This window comes from Polypterus senegalus, chromosome 11 (genome assembly GCF_016835505.1).
Source record: "Polypterus senegalus isolate Bchr_013 chromosome 11, ASM1683550v1, whole genome shotgun sequence".
Classification (NCBI taxonomy): domain Eukaryota; kingdom Metazoa; phylum Chordata; class Cladistia; order Polypteriformes; family Polypteridae; genus Polypterus; species Polypterus senegalus.
In genome coordinates, this window is record NC_053164.1 from 48,056,557 (window position 1) to 48,071,765 (window position 15,209).

At 36.1% G+C, this 15,209-nt stretch overlaps 1 protein-coding gene across 1 annotated transcript in view; it reads left to right on the plus strand.

Annotated features, from left to right (window-relative positions):
- Positions 1-271: 271 nt before the first annotated feature.
- arid5a (AT rich interactive domain 5A (MRF1-like)) overlaps positions 272-15,209 on the plus strand; it is a 46,697-nt gene continuing 31,759 nt past the window's right edge. The window contains exon 1 of the mRNA XM_039768550.1: positions 272-396. Coding sequence (XP_039624484.1) covers positions 393-396 — 4 coding nt within the window. The 5' untranslated portion in view covers positions 272-392. The remainder of the gene's footprint in view (positions 397-15,209) is intronic.

Here is a 15,209-nt window from a genome sequence, read left to right on the forward strand (position 1 = left end):
GTCACCTTGTTCGGATTACAATAGACTTCTAACAGAAGACTTTCATGTGTTCCTTTAAACGTATCAATTGCATAGAAATTTGTAACCGCTAATTACATGCGGTTAGAGCTTGCATGCGAAAGTTCCACCACGCGCTTTTAGATTTCTTATTTCGCAGAGCGCGGTGAACGTGGTGAATACTACAACACCCAGAACACATTGCGTTTCTGGAAGGCGGGCAGTTAAACAGCCTCATCTGGTCGAAGACTCGGCATATGCAGAACAGCTACTACCGAACGGGCGGCGAGCGTAGAGTTTGCAGCCCTGGTAAGCTTTAATGGACTAAGTGAATTCAAAAGACAAAAATTATTACCGAAGAAAACATTCTTTTTATCTAGCAAAATCACTTCACAATGGGTAAGTTTTTTTATCATATTTTGTCAAATTGCTTTAATAACGTTTTATTATCGGTTGATTAGAGTCCCGGTTATTAATGTTATTCCTAAAACTGTACTTGAAAATAACTGAATTTCTGCAAAGTGGCATGAATGTTAATTTAGCTTGGTCATCTTCTTTAGTTACCTGTCCGAGTTTATGTCACATATTATAAAATAATTTTAAAATAGAGTATTTTGTGTCAAATGTTTTACTCTGCTCTGATTGTAGACCCCAAACAGATTTATTCATAATTCTTTTAAACGTTTGCATTTTGTCTTTTAAATATTTCATGTTTTATCTACAACAGTAAAGCCGTATTTTTTCTTTATTGACAAAAAAGAGATTTTTGTACACATTTGTACTATGAGTTGAATGTCAGTTTATGGGAACAGTTGCTCAAACAACTGAGTTTATAAATCAGCACGATTGCGATGCGGAATCCAGTCAATATATTCACTTCAATATATTCAACTGTGCGAGACTTTCATATACATAAAGAAAATATGGTGGCCCTTATATTTAAACAATCACCGAATCATTGGTTTATGTAGCACTTACTTGTATCAAAATAGATGCGTATATGGAAAGTTTTATTGTGCGTTTATAGTGGGAATTAGGTATACCCTATTTTGGGACACTTTCCTGCTAAATGAGCAATACAATATTTCAGAAGTAGTTAGCCTGTGCTTTAAGTAAATCTTAGCGAAAAGGTAATATCTTTTGAACTAATCAAGTGTGCCACAGTCTCTAGTGATCTTGTCGTTCAAATAAATGACGAACGGAAGCGACAGCATTGTGAATTATAACAATATCGTGGTCGCAAAAACCACGCTGTATCATCTATTTTTAAGCAGAAGTCTTTAGTTACCGCTCAGAGTGGAGAACTTCCTTATACAGCGGTTTTAGCTAGAAATGAGGATGTGGTATGTCAAGTACAGTACTTGTTACTGGGTCAGATATTAAAGGGGAAATGCTCTTGTGAGAATATGATTTATTGTCAGCTTACAGGCCAAAACAAGAGTTTTCTTAGTGCAATATTTACTTCTTTTAGTGCAGATTTTTTTTAGATGTTTGTGTAACCGTGACTGTTTAGTGTTTGTGTTTTGCTTGCAAGAGCATGCTCGTTTGGTAGGTGTTAATTTCATCACTTTGTGACAAACATAGCTTTGTGGGTTATGTGTGTTTATTTACAGCTTTAACTGTATAAGAATAATGTGTGAGCGACTGGTGATAGTGCTTATTGTGCAAACTACATATACAAGTCAAGAATGACTACAGTCTCTTTGTCCAAGTTCCTGCGTTTGCCTATGTGCATAACATTCCCTATTAAGAAAGCAGTATTTCTGTCTTTCTTTGAACCTTAATGTTTGGGTATTTTGGATCCTAAAAATTTTACATATGCATTTGTTCATGCAGTTATATGTGACTAAATGTACAACAAATGCACTAGCATAGGCCAACATGCCTTAATTTTGTGTTAACAAACTTTTCTGTATATCGCATTTATTTTATATGTGCATATACGTATGTGTATATACTTTACATTAGAATGTATCATAATGGGATATTTTAAAGATTTCAGTTCCAGGTGCTATTTCATTAATTTAATATGTTGACTTTTTATCGAGAATGTAGTAGAGTGTATGAAATTCATGATTGTCATCAGTAATTGTTATTGTGACACACAACTAAACTTATGCATATATCAAACTTTTCTACTCCTTGTCATACATACATAATTTTTTAAATTAAAATTGCAGTGAAGTTGTTATAAGATAAAAGGAATATGATAAGCAGGTAGATTAACACTAGATTAATAAAGTTGTGACAGGAAGAGAACAATCATATATGTTAAATTAACTGACAACCCAGAAAGAACAAAGGAGGTAGAGTGCACAGGGAATGCAGTAAACATTAATGTCAGTAGTGGTCTTGTCACATAATATATACAGAGTACAGTGACATTTTTAAATTAAAAACATAGATGATGAGATAGTGACATTATGAACAGGCTTAGGGTTAATCCACAATGACAGTTTTTCCATACCCTTTTCACTAACAAATATGTTTGGACTATTGGGTTTCCAATAAAGTTTGGTATGAATGATGTTGCGTAAGGGATAAATAGGTCAATGAAAGGCAGTAAAAAAGATTACTATAGTGTACTTCAGCAATTATAGATAAATGATAGATAAAAAGTCTAACAGATTTAGGGTGATAGAAAATAATTTATTTCCCAGGGCAGTTTTGCCATTGGTAAGAGAGTGAAACAAAGCACACATTTTTCCACCCTTTAAAATTCATTAGCAGAGGATGTCCTCTCCAGTGCACTCATAGGAGGGGGCACATGCATGCAGCTGCTCACACTGAACATTCCCATCTCACCACATAAAAAACATGAGGGGGTGAAAGAAGAAAAACAAAAAATATTCTGAGTGTTAAAACCTGAGGGGAAGAGAAACCAAAAAACAAAAAATTAAAACTTGCAAAGAGATTTCACATCTCTGAAACAACACAGGAAATGTGTGATTTCGAAAGAGGAAACGTTTATCAAATTATTTCACTGTAGTTGATTTGATGTTCTGTGAAGCTGGTCCCTATTATTGTACACATGGCTTGAAAAATGCAGTTTAATGGTCAGAAATTTGTAAACAAGTCAACAGCAAACAAAAGACTCTTGTGATATTGAGATAAAAATGCAAACTAGTTTGAGCTTTCTAAACCTTTGCTTAACAATATTTCTTCCAACCACATTTAATTTTATTTGGCAGATGCATTGGGTAGCTATAAAATTACTGGCAAGCACAATCCAAGAACTCAATCATTAATAAATTAAGTTCTAACACTATCATAAGTACAGTATACCACCAGAATTACACTACCGCATATTTTTGTAATAATCATTAATGTTTGTAAAATATAGAAGTTTTTCAGTTTGAAAACTTCATAATTAAAAAAAAATGCAATAGGCAAGAAACAGTTCCTTATTAAAAGGGAGACATTACATAATATAGCTTTAGGGAATGGGGTGAAAATCCATTTCAGTTATACTACATTATACTACAGGATCTTTTTTCAATAGTCTTTTTATATTTCAAGACTAGTAGTTGCCTTAAGGGTGTCCCTATCTAAATTTGTTAAACCGCAGCATTAAATGCCTCCATACATGTTGCATATTGCATGCAGTTCTGAATTTTACATAGATCTTTAACAGACCTCATGATCTTAAAATGGATACTGTAACGGGTTTGAAAATTAATGGATAAACATCTAGAAATTAATTTTTTAAGTATGAGAGAAACAATCTGTCTTGCTGGTCTTAATTTTGTGGGTTATTGATCTCTTTAACATAGGCATCATTTGATGGCAAAGAATTCTTGTGAATATAAAGCATTGGGATTTATGTATGAAAATATTTGGGGATGTAAATACTAGAAATGTCCAAAACGCACAGACTCACAAGGAAAGGTGAAGGAGATGATGCTATAAATACTTCAATGTTTCAGGTTTTCTTGCAGGCAATTACAATTTGGTAAAGCATTTCTAGCCTCTGTTTTTAGTTCCTTAAAAAGCAAATGATTACAGTAAAGCTTGTACTATTCATATGACTGAATGACACTATTTAGTAGTACACATCTGAGTCAGGAAGTGGTCATGTTGTAAGCCTGCGGTCTGTTAGGACATCATATTCTTAACAGGGAAGAGGCAAATTCTTAGAAAAATGTAATGCGTTATTATTTTAAGCAGAAGCAATTTTTTTTTCTGTAATACTGAATAGTTTCTTTTTTTGGTTTTCAAATTTTTTTGTGTTTTCAGTTCTCATCAAGCATTGTAAATAGAAGTTTCTGAAATAAAATGAGAAGCAAATGATAGTAGCTAATACCAAGTTTTTTTTTATAACCAAAGATTTGCATTGTTTTTAGTTGATCTTTGCTGTTAATGGAGAGAAGGAGTTCTTCTCAAAAGGACATATTTATTGTCTGTATGCCTGTGTGGTTTCACAGTGGATGCAGTTCTGTAATAGTTGTGCTTCCTTTGCACGATCCAAAATAATTCCTCCCAAATAAACATTAAAGGAGGAGACTACTCCCCAGAGAAACTATAGATTGTAGAGTATCTAATTGCATTAATTAAACAATATCCATCTCATAATTCTATGAAATGCCAAGTACTTTCACAAAAGTCTTTTGTATTTATTGGGTAGTCTATTGTGGAGATAGAATGGCACATTAACTTTTGAAAAATGTAGGTATAAAAAGTTTTTCTGTAAGTGATTATTTGTGCACTCTGTTTCACTAATAATTGCTTCTTCCACACATTAACATGCTGCACTATATATGAACATCTTATTGGTTTTTAAGCAGGTGTGCAATCTGAAAGCTGGATTGGAAAGCATAATGTAATAAAACTTTATTTTCTTGCAATAACAATAACAAGTGTTTAGAATGAAATTTGAAGGAGGTCATGCAATAAGTACATAGGTCTACATCAGTAATCATTATTTCCCAATAATCCACAAAAAATCTGATAGTGTAGAATATCAATTTAATCTGACTCTATATGTCTTAAAAATTTTTGTTATATCCCATGCAGCAAATACTACCCTGTGTTGCACACGTCTTGGGGTCCACATAGTACAATGCCCTTTAAAATGTGCAGATCTAAAACTTTAAAACACTCAGCTACTCATGAGGGTGTAATGGAACTCATTTATGCTCCCTATCTTTCTTTCTAAGAATTTTCAAGATTTCATAATTCCCTATTTTAAGAGTTTTTATAAATGTCACTAATCAGTAATAGAAAGGTCACTAAAATTATCACTAAAAATTAAAGAATTTTAAAAGTGATTGAAATATGCCATTGTAATTTGATACATAGAACAATTGTTTATTCAAAATGTTTGTAAATTGTTTAATGTTTGATGCTCACCTTCATTTAATTCTGCACCAAAGGGGATTGTGGGTATCCTTGTGTATTGCAAGGTGATGTTTCATTATATTTTGTTTATTTAATTGTTCTTTAAAAGTGTAGGCTATGTATGTTTACTCAAACAGAAAGGAAGATTTTATTTATCTCTATGGAGTAGCAGTCTTAATATTATGACATGAATGCTTCTTATCATTTTGATCCCTGATTAGAATATGATAATAAAAAGTAATATTAGCAATCTAAATGATAATAAATGTATTTTTAAACATCTTTCATGCCTTATAATGCTTTCAACAAGCCATACATTCTGTCTTATGCACCCTCACTCAACTGTCGAAGAGAGACCTGCCAGGTCTAATACAGAACCACAGGGTTGGCCATAAGTTATTGGACAAAGCAGGAATCTGTTCTTCATGGGACACAAGTCCGTCACAGAACTTGCATGTACTGCAGTTGTTAACTTAACAAGTTCATTCTGAGAGATAATTCACTGGAAGTATGTTCAATATTTATAAAGACAGTATTCCCATTAGAAATCAAACTAGACTACATAGTGTTGACTTGTCTGAAAAATATTATTCAGAGAGGCTAGTAGTAAATTTATCAGCTTTTAATCCTAGGCACAGAGTAACTTGAATAGTCAAAACACAAATGTTCCCTGTTTCTCTAGGAAGTTTAAGAAAGTGGATAGGTGGATTGTTAAAAACAAATGACTGATTCTTAAGCAGTTTCAAAAAACAAACAACCCAAGGGCCCAGGTGGAACTGGTGGTGAAAAGGGCACCATATTTTTGTGAATTATGTACCTTATTTTTTGTTTGCAGTTTTGTTACTGATATACATAATTCAGAATTCCAGTGTGCTAACCAGATATGTAGCAGTGTAGCAACAGACAAGTCACGGTCTCTTTGAATATTCTCCCTAAAGCCAAATGAGCTTGAAAAACTCAGGTTCTTACCATATCTCAAACATATGCATGTTAGGTCAATTGGTGAATCTGCTAAATGTTAGATTTATATCATGATGTTAGGAACTGCTTGAGATCCTAAACTCAATGGCCTGCCTGGAGTATGAACTTGGTATCAAGTGAAAGGGGATGACAAATTCTCAAAAAGGGTTTATTCAGATGAAGAGCTGTTTGGAGTAATCCTATACCAAAAAAAAAATGGAGATAAGAACATGGAACAGTGGAGGTTGAAAAATGTATAAATGTATGGCTAAGCACTTATGGTTAAATCAATTTTCAAGTGTAATTTGCACAGATTTTGAAGTCTACACATTAACAGAAGTGCACATTTTGACAAGGAAATATTACAAGAATAGTTTGTTGTAGGAAATAATTTAGAAAATTCAGTTGCATAAAAAAGAAAAACTGGGTTAAGAGAAAAAATATTTTAAAAATGTCTCTGTTATGTTCACTGAATTGTGTATTAAACCATAGACCTAGAAACAAATTATTGATCTCAAGGCACTGATCAAATAAAACAGTTCTAGTAAAATGTAGTTTTGTAATTGGCCTATCTAGCTGGCCTAAATTTCCACCAGATCCAGAAATGTAGTTAATTCTTTCTTGTGAAGAATGGCTGTCACATAGATAGTGTTCTTTAGTATTAAGAGGTATGTTATGTACAACATTTCTTTGTATGTGATAGGCTCTGCCCCCCTGTCATTCTGAATTTTATTAAGAGTGTCTAATTATGTTGTCATTTTTTTACATGTGATTTGTGGTATTACGTTAATGCTATATAGAATTTAAAGACTGTTTTTATCTGTATTCAAATGGGTATTAGTGCATTCAGTTGCTTCTTCTGCTGAGGACCCTTAACCTCACAAACCACTCCAGCAACCCATATCCTGTATTTAGAGTGGATGAATAAGCATCTTGCTTTCTGCTCTCAATCTGCACTTTCTGAGCCACTAGCTATGGCCCCATGACAACTATAATATTTTCAAAGTACTAATTTTACTGACATTTGTTAAACTTAGTATTTAATCATAACTTCTTTTCTGGTATTCTGCAAGAAGGTGACATTTAAAGGAAATTAAAGTAACAGGAAGTGCATCTTATAGCATTGTAGGCTACATTTTTAAGTTAAATGTTTTTTCTATTTTTATTAGAATATTTCAAATCACAGTTGCATTCATCCATTTCTAAATGTTTCCGTTGTAGATTTTTTATGAGCGCAGTCAAATGTATACTTATTTTTCAATAGTGGTGCTTTGAATATACAGTACAAAGTTTAATATCTGCATTAAATATGTATCAGTATTTTTTAAAGGACTGTATGCAATACGAACATCAAAACTAAATCTTATCATTTTTTTTAGCATCACCGCTTACAACTTGTTAATTTCGATTTTAATAATAATAATTTCAAGAGCAACTTTACAGCTTCTAAGTCTATGACCATACTTATTAAATACTGTGTCAGGAATTTTGAAATTGCTTAAAGGACCCTTCATTTTGGACAGCCAAAATACAGTAGGCAAAGTAAATGTTAATTATTATCAAGTAAATAGACAAGCATCCTGGTTCACTTTTCAAAAATTACAGGAAATTGCCACCTCCTTTAGTAGTCAGGTAATCTGTGAAAGAGCATCGGTATTGTTCTAGTAATAATAGAAGTAATAGCATAAATGTAAAGCAGTAAGAATTACACAGTGCATTCTTCTGATAGCTAAAAAAATTTTTTTGACAACAATTGGTGCCAGGTTGCTTTATCAGTCTCAGCTTTATGGGAGAGTGGCAAATAGAAAGACACTGTTAAAAAAATGATATGACATTTTGGCTACAGTTTTCCACAAGGCACATTGGAGATTCGGGAGTCAGTTTGAAGAAGGTTCTATGATCTGATGAGAACAAAATGGAGCTTTTTGGGCATCAAGCTAAAAGCCATGTAAGCCAAAACTCCTCTACAGCAGGCCCCAGACAATAAAATGAATGCAGCAGAATGCAGGGAGATTACAGTAATCCCTCGCTATATCGCGCTTTGACTTTCGCGGTTTCTCTATCGCGGATTTTATATGAAAGCATATCTAAATATATAACGCGGATTTTTCGCTGCTTCGCGGGTTCTGCGGACAATGTGTCTTTTTTACTTCCTGGACATGCTTCCTCAGTTGGTTTGCCCAGTTGATTTCATACAAGGGATGCTATTGGCGGATGACTGAGAAGCTAACCAATCAGAGCACGCAGTTAAGTTCCTGCTTGCTGAATGCAGTGTCAACCAGGAAGTCTCGTCTCGCTCATTCAGCATCGTGTTTCTCTGTGTAAAGAGTTGTTCTCTTTTGTGTTTATCTTTGTGCATAGTCAAGCCCTTCATTATGGCTCCAAAACGATCTGCTACTGCTTCAGGGGCCGTGCCCAAGCGCAAACGGAAGATGTTAACGATTGCCGAAAAGGTAAACGTTTTGGATTTGTTGAAGGCTATGATTCTTTTTATTTAAAAAGTAGAAAAGGAATATAAGATCTACAGCCGCAGTGTCCTTTTAACCAGGGTGCAAAACAAGTTGTAAGTGGATGTAATAAGGCAGTAGTCTGGATGGAATCTGCTTTAGGAATTTGGATTGAAAACTGCCAGAACACAATCGCCTGAAGTGACTCCTTTAAGGGCTGTAACGCTCTCCTTTGTTGTGCAGTAAAATAAAACTCATTGTTATCGGACAAGTCATCGTGTCATTGTTGGTGAGTAACCATAATTAATTTTCTACTTACAGTACTTAGTACATGTACGTACGTTTAGTGTCACTGTACACACACATTTACTGTATACTATTTTTGTTGCATTGTACGTATTTATTGCTGGTGGCCTGTCTATAGGTAATGGCTGTAACATGTGATATCGGAGACACTCAATATCTTTAAAATAATATTTAGGTTTTACTGTATATAAACAGTGTGTTTATATACATAATTTCAATGAATCTTACCTAATATGTAAGAGAATACAAAGGGATTATGCTGTATAACTGTGCGGGGAATATTTATAAACAGTGTGGGAGAGTTTATAAGGGCTTAAAATATATAAAAATAACCATACAAACATATGGTTTCTACTTTGCGGATTTTCACCTATCGCGGGGGGGTCTGGAACGCAACCCCCGCGATCGAGGAGGGATTACTGTATATAGGAAAGCGTGATGCAATCTGCAAGCAACCTACTCCTTGGTAGAAAATTTGTTTTTCTGCAGGACAAAGACCCAAATCATAAAACCAAGGCTAAACATGGCTTAAAAACAACAATATTAATGTCCTGAAATGTCTGCGTCAGAATCCAGATCTCAATCCAATTGTGGTTGGACTTGAATATGGTTCTTCAGTCACAACCCCTATGTATCCTGAGAGAGTTTAAGGAGGTTTGGGGAAGAATGGGGAAATATTGGAGTGTCCAAATATGTAAAGCTGACAGAGAGCTGTGCAAACAGACTCAAAGGTGTCAGTAGTTTCTAACGGTGGTTTTAAACCACGGGTGGGGAGATTCAGTCCTGGAGTGCTGCAGTGGTTGCAGGTTTTTGTTCTAACCAAGATGCTTAATTAAAAACCAATCCTTGTCAGTTATTGAATTTCATGGCTTGTTACTTTAACAACTCATGTCAAATCATTTTCATATCCTAGATTTTTTTTCTTTTCTAAGGATACCATCTAAATGATTTGAAGTCTAAAACAGATGAGTTATTCTCAGTGCTTCACTTTTTTCTCTTCACTTTCCTTCCAAGTATTTAATTAAACCGAATAATGCATGATAAATACACACAGGTGTAAATGGAAACAAGCTAAATGGAGAAATGCTGGTTTCTTTTGTCATTTTCATCTTATTGCTAATAAGGAGCAATTAAAAACCAAGACTACAGCTGTTTAAGACTAAAATAAGCAATAAGGGTTCAAAATCTTAACGAGCGAGACAACTAAAGTGAAGTAGAAGTGTTACTTGAGCAATAAGTACTTCTTATTAAGCAATTGGGTTGGAACAACAACCTGCAGCCACTGCGGCCCTCCAGGACTGAATCTGCCCACCCCTGTTCTAAATGGTTCACTAAATTTGAACAGTGGGAGCCCTTCTTCTTCTTTCTGCTGCTCCCGTTAATGGTTGCCACAGCGGATCATCTTCTTCCATATCTTTCTGTCCTCTGCATCTTGTTCTATTACACCCATCACCTGCATTTCCTCTCTCACCACATCCATAAACCTTCTCTTGGGCCTTCCTCTTTTTCTCTTTCCTGGCAGCTCTATCCTTAGCATCCTTCTCCCAATATACTCAGCATCTCTCCTCTGCACATGACCAACGCAATCTCACCTCTCTGACTTTGTCTCCCAACCGTCCAACTTGAGCTGACCTTCTAATGTACTCATTTCTATTCCTGTCCATCCTCGTCACCCCTAATGCAAATTTTAGCATCTTTAACTCTGCCACCTCCAGCTCTCTCTGGAGAGCTGTTTCACTTTCACTCTTGCCAATATCCGTCTGTCTCTGTTCCACCCATTCCAACCTGCCTGCACTCTCTTTTTCACCTCTCTTCCACAATCCCCATTACTCTGTATTGTTGATCCCAAGTATTAAAACTCATCCACCTTTGCCAGCTCTACTCCCTGCATCCTTACCATTCCACTGACCTCCATTACTCTGTACTGTTGATCCCAAGTATTAAAACTCATCCACCTTCGCCAGCTCTACTCCCTGCATCCTTACCATTCCACTGACCTCCCTCTCATTTACACACATGTATTCTGTTCCTACTGACCTTCATTCCTCTCCTCTCTAGAGCATATCTCCACCTTCCAGGGTCTCCTCAACCTGCTCACCACTATCGCTACAGATCACAATGTCATCAGCAAACATCATAGTCCATGGGGACTCCTGTCTAATCTCATCTGTGAACCTGTCCATCACCATTGCAAATAAGAAAGGGTTTAGAGCCGATCCCTGATGTAATCCCACCTCCACCATGAATGCATCCGTCACTCCTACCGTATCCCTCATCACAGTCACACTTCCCTTGTACATATTCTGTACAACTCTTAAATACTTCTCTGCCACTCCCGACTTCCTCATACAATACCACAGCTCCTCTTGAGGCACCCTGTCACATGCCTTCTCCAGGTCCACAAAGACGCAATGCAACTTCTGGCCTTCTCTATACTTCTCCGTCAACACCCTCAGAGCAAAAATTGCATCTGTGGTGCTCTTTCTTGGCATGAAACCGTACTGCTGCTCACTAACCATCACTTCACTTCTTAACCGAGCTGCCACTACTCTTTACCATAACTTCATGCTGTGGCTCATCAATTTTATCCCCCTGTAGTTACTACAGTCCTGCACATCCCCTTTATTCTTAAATATCGGCACCAGTACACTTCTTCTCCACTCCTCAGACATCCTCCCACTTTCCAAGATTCCATTAAGCAATCTGGTTAAAAACTACACTGCTATCTCTCCTAAACACCTCCATGCAATTACTGGCTAAGAATAACCTATTCCACTGTCATAAGAATTGTACATTGTACAAAAAAAAACATTTTAATGTGTGCACAAGTATTAATACAGGTTTTCATGGCCCCATAAAGTGATAGTTTTCAAGGGGGTGGCACTAATGAAGAGAAGGAATCACATTGCATGACAGATGCAGTCAAAATATAGAGTCTTTTTATTGAACAATATTTGTGAACAACTTAAACTAAAATTTTGACAACATATTTTCAACCATCCAAAGAGGCATTTAGATTTAGTAAAATATCTAGAGGTGCTTGTCAAAAGTTGTATTGCACTGAACAATGTCTTAGAAAAAGAATAAATACTAAATATTTTTTATAAACCAACTACACTTTGTTAATGTTAACAATCTCTGTCCACTGACATGCTAAAGTGACATTTTAAACAACTTTACCATCATTAAACTGCATAATATTTAAACTAATAAATAATAATAACAATAAAATAAATAATAGTGCAACTTCCAGTAATAATACTATTACTTCCAAGACTTCAAGCGCAGGTGCATTACACAGTATTCACCAAATAAAAATAAAACAATTGCAACTTGGTGATGACATCTTTACCAACTGAACCATCATTAAGGCAAACTGCATTAATTTGGACCGTGCTTCAAGCTAAGCTATATACATAAATAATAAAACTGCAACTTGCATTTATAATGCTATTTGTGGTATAGCCCTATGGAATCGTATTAGGGCTACAGTGAAGAAAAAAAATACGGACACAGTGAAGAAAAAAAAAACTGTGGAGATTAAAGTCGACATTTCCACTTTATTCTCGTAGCTTATTTTGTCATTTAAGTAGAATGTTGTAAACTAAACTTCATTCTAAAATCAATGTTTAATTCACTAGATTTTCTCAAACCCCGCCATAAGTTATGTAGCACATTAAATGCTTTGTTAAGTGTTCCCCAACCTAGTTGTTAATCGCTACGCTCTTCTTAAACTGACTTCCTCTTGCACTAAGAGCCAGTGATTGCCGCACAGAATACATTCACTTCATGATATTCTTGCCCTCTGAAAATGTAGAATACTAAGATAATTTTTCATGATGAAATGCATTAAAACAGGTATGAAACATGCATGGTAATGTGGCGGTAGTGCTGCTCCCTCGCAGTAAGAGGTCCCCAGGTGCATGTTCAGTGTAGAGAACTTTATGGCAGATATGACAAGGTTCCAAAAAACTGGATGTATGAATGAGTATTGCACAGCTTTAACTTAAATATTGTGTAAATGTTGCGTTCGTGATTTGGTGGTCGAAGACACAAACACAGAATTCAATGGATGTTCTTCTGAATGGTCTTTCTGTATTGCATGCATGCTGTCTCTTTCTGACGTATTAAACCCCCAGTTCCTATCCTTCCTTTTTCTTTCTCCACATAACCAATCGCCACACGATAAACATCTTTGTGAAATTAAAACTAATTATAAACTTAGACCACAGGGTGTTCAGAACTTTAAAAAAAAAATCTTCGTTAAACAAGTTTAATTATGCCATCCATTCAGGGTTGCGCCCATCCCAGCAAGCATTGTGTGCAAGGCAGGAGGAAATCCTGAACGTGGCACCAGCACATCGAAAGGTGAATGCCAGCAATACATACACTAGCAGGGTTAATATAGTAGAACAAAACCCGCCATCCTACATGACTTTGAAAGGAAACTGAAGCACGCCGAGTAAATCTACCAGAAAAGCATGCAAATTCAAAGCAGGGAACACCCGGGACCCCATTGCTGCAAGGCAGCAGTGCAACCTCCACGCCACCGTGCCCCCACATGATTAAAACATGCTTTAATGCATTTCATCATGAAAATTACAGTATATCAAGTATTTATTCTAAATGTTCAGGAAGCAGGAATATCATGAAATTAATGTATTGTGTGTGCTGTCTGCACCTCCTCTTAGTGCAAGAGGAAGTCAGTTTAAGAGGTACATAGTGATTAACATGGCTCCGGGAATACAACATAAAGCAGTTAATGTGATACATAACTTATGACGGGGTTTGAGAAAATCTAGTAAATTAAATATTCATTTTAAGATGAAGTTTAGTTTACGATGTTCTATTTTAATAACAAACTAATAAAATACCTGCGCTTCGCAGCGGAGAAGTAGTGTGTTAAAGAAGTTATGAAAAAGAAAAGGAAACATTTTAAAAATAACGTAACATGATTGTCAATGTAATTGTTTTGTCACTGTTATGAGTGTTGCTGTCATATATATACAGTGGTGTGAAAAACTATTTGCCCCCTTCCTGATTTCTTATTCTTTTGCATGTTTGTCACACAAAATGTTTCTGATCATCAAACACATTTAACCATTAGTCAAATATAACACAAGTAAACACAAAATGCAGTTTTTAAATGATGGTTTTTATTATTTAGGGAGAAAAAAAAAATCCAAACCTACATGGCCCGGTGTGAAAAAGTAATTGCCCCCTGAACCTAATAACTGGTTGGGCCACCCTTAGCAGCAATAACTGCAATCAAGCGTTTGCGATAACTTGCAATGAGTCTTTACAGCTCTGGAGGAATTTTGGCCCACTCATCTTTGCAGAATTGTTGTAATTCAGCTTTATTTGAGGGTTTTCTAGCATGAACCGCCTTTTTAAGGTCATGCCATAGCATCTCAATTGGATTCAGGTCAGGACTTTGACTAGGCCACTCCAAAGTCTTCATTTTGTTTTTCTTCAGCCATTCAGAGGTGGATTTGCTGGTGTGTTTTGGGTCATTGTCCTGTTGCAGCACCCAAGATCGCTTCAGCTTGAGTTGACAAACAGATGGCCGGACATTCTCCTTCAGGATGTTTTGGTAGGCAGTAGAATTCATGGTTCCATCTATCACAGCAAGCCTTCCAGGTCCTGAAGCAGCAAAACAACCCCAGACCATCACACTACCACCACCATATTTTACTGTTGGTTTGATGTTCTTTTCTGAAATGCTGTGTTCCTTTTACGCCAGATGTAACGGGACATTTGCCTTCAAAAAAGTTCAACTTTTGTCTCATCAGTCCACAAGGTATTTTCCCAAAAGTCTTGGCAATCTTTGAGATGTTTCTTAGCAAAATTGAGACGAGCCCTAATGTTCTTTTTGCTTAACAGTGGTTTGCGTCTTGGAAATCTGCCATGCAGGCCATTTTGCCCAGTCTCTTTCTTATGGTGGAGTCGTGAACACTGACCTTAATTGAGGCAAGTGAGGCCTGCAGTTCTTTAGACGTTGTCCTGGGGTCTTTTGTGACCTCTCGGATGAGTCGTCTCTGCGCTCTTGGGGTAATTTTGGTCGGCCGGCCACTCCTGGGAAGGTTCACCACTGTTCCATGTTTTTGCCATTTGTGGATAATGGCTCTCACTGTGGTTCGCTGGAGTCCCAAAGCTTTAGAA